The sequence below is a fragment of the Helobdella robusta genome (genome assembly GCF_000326865.2).
Source record: "Helobdella robusta unplaced genomic scaffold HELROscaffold_60, whole genome shotgun sequence".
Taxonomy (NCBI): domain Eukaryota; kingdom Metazoa; phylum Annelida; class Clitellata; order Rhynchobdellida; family Glossiphoniidae; genus Helobdella; species Helobdella robusta.
Window position 1 is genome coordinate 837,624 of NW_008705331.1, and position 6,855 is coordinate 844,478.

General features: G+C 35.3%; 1 protein-coding gene across 1 annotated transcript; it reads left to right on the forward strand.

The window, feature by feature from the left end:
* Window positions 1-1,168: 1,168 nt before the first annotated feature.
* Window positions 1,169-3,086, forward strand: HELRODRAFT_180305 (hypothetical protein; the record flags this gene model as incomplete). Its single annotated transcript, XM_009029614.1, has 3 exons — window positions 1,169-1,248; window positions 2,523-2,587; window positions 2,854-3,086. The coding sequence occupies 3 exons, from the start codon at window positions 1,169-1,171 to the stop codon at window positions 3,084-3,086; spliced, it is 378 nt and encodes a 125-aa protein (XP_009027862.1).
* Window positions 3,087-6,855: the final 3,769 nt, after the last annotated feature.

Here is a 6,855-nt window from a genome sequence, read left to right on the forward strand (position 1 = left end):
ATCAAACAATATAGCTTAGTAATAACAAATTTAACTGCTGAAATTCAAGTTAACAATAAAACAAAAATATGAATAATAATAATAATTTTAAATAATAACAATAATAATAATCAATTATGAATAAAGTGAGCATTATATAAATACTAATCACATGTGTGTTAAATAAAACGTTCTCTACCTGTCATTACAATCTATATATATAAGTACACACACACACACGCACGCACACACACACACACACACACGCATATCTGCACACATACTTACACACATTTTTATATATTAAAAATGTGCCAAAAGCCAAAGGGCTGAGTTGAACGAATATTCAGTCGAAGCGAATGTTGAATACCGAAATACTCACAATTTTGAAATTTCTTACATTATTTAGAATGAAAAACATACTATTTGTAAGCGAGTCGTCTTTACCGAACTAATCTTGATCGAGATTATCTTCAACCTCTCTTTCAAATTTTCAGCTAATTATGCAGCATCTGGAATCCCAAAAAAGGCGGTATTTGGCTATTCGGCCTTCTACCTTTAAAAATAACCAAAGTCATCACATATTCAGTTTCGACTGAACTAAAATTTCCTTACTTTCACACACATACACGCATTCCTACATACACAAATATATACACGTACACACACGCGTAAGCGCATATTCAGTTTAGTACTTCGGTAATTAATTAATTAGATAAATGATTAATTGATTAATTGATCAATTAATTAGATGGATAATTAGTATGAATCAACTTGTTTGTTTAAACTATTGTAATGCTGTTTAGTCAGATGTCGTTGTTGTTGTTTGTTGTTATTATGTTAATGTTATTTGTTTTAAATGTTGTTAAGTAAGTCGTTGTTATGAATGTTTTTGTTGTCGATTTGGTTGTTATGTTATTGTTACCGAGTTAATTTCTGTACAATTGAGTACAATCTGTCGAACAATTAGTACAATCACTGGTACACAGCTCTACTTATGAGTACATTCAATTTTTAGGTACGTTAATTTAATTAGATTCAAAGGCACGAGATGATGATGAAGATGAAGATGGTGATAACATTTGTTGCTTTGGTAAAAAAAGTAATGACCATATAACGAGAATTGTTAGTTTTTCGTGAAGTGACAATGATGGTGGTGATGAAGAAGACGAAAAGGATGCTTGTAATGATGGCAATGCCGCCGCTGCTTTTGCTATTGCTGCAGTTGCTGCTGCTGCTTTTGCTGCTGCTGATGATGATGATGAAGATGTACGCAAATGATGACAATGATAAATAAGAAAGAGAACTGATAACGATTGGGAACGTTGGAAGATGATGATGACATCTTAAATAAACAATATCTCACAATACTTTTTTTATTCGCGACAATTTGTAACTGCCGTTTTGGTTGCTGCTGCTGCTCTCATTGCTGCTGCTTTTGTCGCTGCTGTCGTCGTCGTTGTGGCTTGCTGCCGCGGTTGTTGTAGTTTTTGATTGTTGTTTTTGTGGCGGTTGATTTTGTCTTTGTCTATTGTGCTTCTTACATTGGTCTATATTCATTTGCTAATGTAGCTCCTTCCATTATTGTATCTTTAGTAGTAGCAGTAGTAGTAGCAGCAGTAGTAGTAGCAGTAGCAGCAGCAGTAGTAGTAGCAGTGGTAGTAGCAATAATAGTAGTACTAGTATCAATGATAACATGCAACAATTTGTTGTTGTCAACGTCATTATTGTTGATGTTGATAATAATGAAGAGTTATTGCACTGAGCTTTTTTGTATTTTCTGCAAAATTTTTTTTATACCGTTGTTGTTGTTGTTCTTATAGTTGGTATGAAATTTTGTCATAAATGTTGCTACATAGTTGTCGTCGTTGTTTTGTTGTTGCTGTTGTTGTTGTTGTTACCAACACTCATAGCGTTATAATTGTTGATGTTATGATGGTTGATGTTATGGTTGTTGGTGATTTCGCGGGTATTTTTTTATTTTTTACAACACTTTCAACAATTTTGCTAGTAAATCTGTTGTTGTTGATGTTTGTAGAGAATGACATACAACTTGCCACATAGAAACGTTTGTTGATTATAGCGCTATACAAATTAGAGTAACCGATTTTAATGGGTGAAACGCTTTTTATACTGTAAACCGTAGTGTTATATGGTGAGGTATATACATTTTTGAAAATAATGATAACGAGGAGGATGAGGAGGATGATGATGCAGATTATCGTCTTAGGAAGAGAGTTCAAAATGATTAAGATGATTAGAGTTGAATTCAACATGGACAATAAAGAATAAGTACGTGACGACGACGATGAAGATGAAGATGACGATTGTAACGATAGCGATGATGGTTGCAATGATGATGATGATGATGATGATGATGATGATGATGATGATGATGACGTCATCAAGAAAGTTGATGTTATCAAAGATGTGAAAAACTTACGAATGATGTAACGCGCTAACATTAACGAGTTAAATAACCGCAATAATGTTAATAAAATTATCTGATGCGATAATGATGATGATGGTGATGATGATAACAGAGGTGATAATAATGATGAATGTGACGAAAAAACCATTGACAACAGTAACAAAATCCAAGATGATGGTGTAACAATTAATGACAATGATGATTTCAACAATGATGAAGACGACGACGATGATGATGAGAATGAGAATGAGCATAGCGAGCGAAACAACACAGATAAGATGTATAAGAGATGATATACAGCCAAAAACAACAGCCTACAGACACGACACACGGCATAGAACAACAACACAAACGCGAAACAACGACAGACTGACAGACAACTCGCCACCAGCAGCAACAAAATCAACGACGCAGACGACGCGGCTGACGACGACGATGAATAGAGCGGGTAGTATTCCCATGCCGGAAGTGTGAGGTTACATTTGTGAAGGACAAGGTCACGTGTTTGACTGACCAGTGGGAGGATGTAGCTGTTCCGGAAGATGGTTGGGCCCCCTTGGGGACATCTGTCTTTCAAAATTTCCTCGATCTCGTGAAAACATTTCATGGATGTCATGGCTACCCTGGAGGGTGGAAACATTTTGCAAGATGCAAATTTAAAAAAAAAAAAAACTAAAATTTCTTAATTGAAATGAGGCTTGAAAATAAATTTGTATTTATTTGCTGTAGAGATTACCATGTATAAATGTGTATTGCACAGACGTTCACACATACTTTCATACATACTCGCACGCACGCACACGCACAAACACACGTACACGCACACACGTACACGTAAATTTTATTGCACTTGGACGGGTTCTTAATTAAGAATAGAAAATTATTGAAGTTGAAAAAAAAATGAACAGAATAAAATCAATTTGATACACGTGCCCCCAGTCTATCTATACTTACACACACACACACACACACACACACACACACACACACACACACACACACACACACACACACACATGCAACACACACATCAATACACAACACACACACATCAATACACACACACACGCACATTTATTCCAAACACTATCTAGTGATGGAATTTTGTTTTACATAAATTTAACACTCCTCCTGCCAGATTGTAAACCATTCTCAATTTTCCAATTTTCCTCGGAAAATTTTTTGACCACGTTTGTTGGTGTGAAAAAAATGTGGCACCGAGTTTATGTGACGTCATTCACTTTATGTATTGTTATTTACTATACAAACACACACACGACATACACATACACACACACTCACGACACACACATACAAGACATACACACACACTCACGACACACACATACAAGACATACACACACACATACACAAGTGAAATAATTAATACCGTGTGTGTGTGTGTGTGTGTGTGTGTGTGTGTGTGTGTGTGTGTGTGTGTGTGTGTGTAAGTACTTTATATTTGTATGTATGTAAGTATGTATATAATATTAAAACATTTATGTGTGTGTGTGTAAGTACTTTATATTTGTATGTATGTAAGTATGTATATAATATTAAAACATTTATAAAGCGCCAATTAAATCAATATCTCGCAAATGTATGTGTGTGACAGTGTGTGTGTGCGCGTGCGTGTGTGCGTGTCTAAAATGAATAACAATAAAACGCCCGGCTACAAAAGCTATGTTGTTCATTCAACAGCTATGGGTGCAATAAACTTCAATGTAAAACAAAATGTGACATAAATAAATATATCAATATCTATTATTTATTATCCACATTACACACACGCACAAACACACATACACACACAAACACATACACACACACACAAACACATATATAATACATAATACATTTCTGATGTGACATTATTGTGGAATAAAATTCTGTACGAATTTCAATAATGCATTATGATTCCTTCTTAGTTTCCCAGCCAAGCAGACATACGGATGCATGTTTTTGGAGTAAACATGATAGAAGTAGGAGAGAGAAAATTGGTGACGATGACGCTGATGAACACAAGCACACGCACACACACACACAAACACATACACACACACAAACACCACACACACACATCTACACATACATAAAAATATAGTAGTCACATCTTACGTCTGCACGAACACCACACACACACACACACACACACACACACATACATACATACACACACGCACAGACACACACACACAGACACATACATAGAAATATAGTAGTCACTTCTTATGTCTGCAAAGGGTGTGAAATGCTATTCAATTAATTAACCCAGGCAGTAATTAGGCCTAGGCCTCGCTCATAACTTATCTTTATCGGACGTCGTTGATGATGCAACTATGCACTTAAACGCTCTTAATCAGGTTCCTGTTTGTAGGTTTTTGTGTGTTTGTGTATGTCTGGGTGTGTATGTATGTGTGGTGTGTTTGTGTGTGTGTGTGTGTGTGGGTTTGTATGTATGTGTTGTGTGTTGTGTGTGTTGTGCGTTTGTGTGTATGTGTTGTGTGTTTGTGTGTGTGCGTGTGGGTTTGTATGTATGTGTTGTGTGTGTGTGTGTTGGTTTGTATGTATTTGTTGTGTTGTGTGTTTGTCTGTGTGTGTGTGTGTGTGTGTACATATGCGTATGTTTCTATGTACGTGTTTATGGACTTTTATTCTAGTTAGTATGTATAAAATGTATCGTTGGTATCCTTGAGTAGCCTGTAATGTTTGCATATTTTGCATCCATGTCCAGTTGGTAATTTTATGTTTTAAACAACTTTTTGGCAGCAAAACACACACACACACAAACACAAACACACACACACACTTATATACACCGACACAAACACACACACACATATATATATATATACACCGACACAAACAAACACACACACATAATTTTTAACTTCTAGAAGCGCTTGGCATATATATGTTTATATATAGGAGCGTTTTATTAGAACGTTTGACTGGGCAGTACTACTACGGCTGCGTGAGATTGATTGATAGATTTTCATTAAAACTTTATTGTCCTTTTATTGTTTGTGTGTTTATGTGTTTATATGTGTGTGTGTGTGTGTGTGTGTACGTGTATGTAAGTGTGAATGTTTGTGTGTGTAAGGGTTTGTATGTTTTAAAATTTCCAACTAAATGAATGACTGACTGAATGAATGAATGAATGAATGATGAATGAACGAACGAACAAACGAACGAACGAACGAACGAACGAATGAATGAATGATTGAATGAACGAGCGAACGAACGAATAAACGAACAAACGTTGTTGAGGTAATTGGGCAAACATGCTTAAATTTGTAGTGAATAGAATACCGATAAACTTTTTAACACTAACCAGCTAACGTGAAAATCTTCAAAACAATCTTCTTCCCTAACTTACAAAGAACAACAAAAAATTTTAAAAATATCCTTTCCCCACCTCACTACAAACCCAAAACCCCCACCGTGGCTCACCTTTACCCCCATCCCCCTTTAAAATTTCCGGACCACACACAGGGCACATTTTACAAAATTGAACATTCACATCTCGTCAGCTTATTTTACGCGCTCAAATGCACTCCATTGTGTTACGCTCACAATCCTCACAACAATACAAATAATAATAACAAAAATCATAATATATTATAATTTAATAGCAGTATTATTATCACAGACACTGTTATATTTATATTTAATTTTTGTTATGTTTAGATGATATTGCTTGTTCAGTAATCTGTATCCAATACAGTTCTTTGAAGCAATATAAGATGAATTATTTTAAATTTATCTTGGAAAAAAAGTTTGAAGTTTAAAGAACCGTATGAAAAACTTGCGAAACAAATTATTTACGTAGTTCAGAAAATTACTCGGACAAAGAATAGAAAAAAAAGATTTAAAAATCTAACTTTAATTTTTGCTGTGCCGGAAAAACTAATCCAGGCAGAAAAAAGTCCTGCTGCTGCAAACTTCCAAACGACAGGAGAGGACTGCTTGAATGAGAAACACGAGGAAAGGAAATAAAAATGCGATGTAATGCAAAGCGAAATCGGGAAAAAATATATATACCTAAGGGTAGCCATACAAAGAAGCAGACATACAGACATACAACAACAACAAATGAAAACAAATCTACATGCATACAGACAGACAAATATACAGACATACAAAAACATCAGCTAACGAAAGCGGAACAAATAGGCAAAAAATATAGAGAGACAAACAGACAAACAGTCAAACAAACAGAAGCAGACAGACAGACCGACGAAACGAAACGAATGTTATACAAAACTGCAAACAAACATAGACAGAAATACAAACAAACATATAGACAGACAAAAAGCAAACACCTAGACAGACAGACAGACAGATGAACGGACACACTGGCAGACATAGAAACAAAACCGAACGAAGCGTATATGCGACTATGTGAGATATTAAATGGAATGTTTTCCTTCCGAATAAATTAT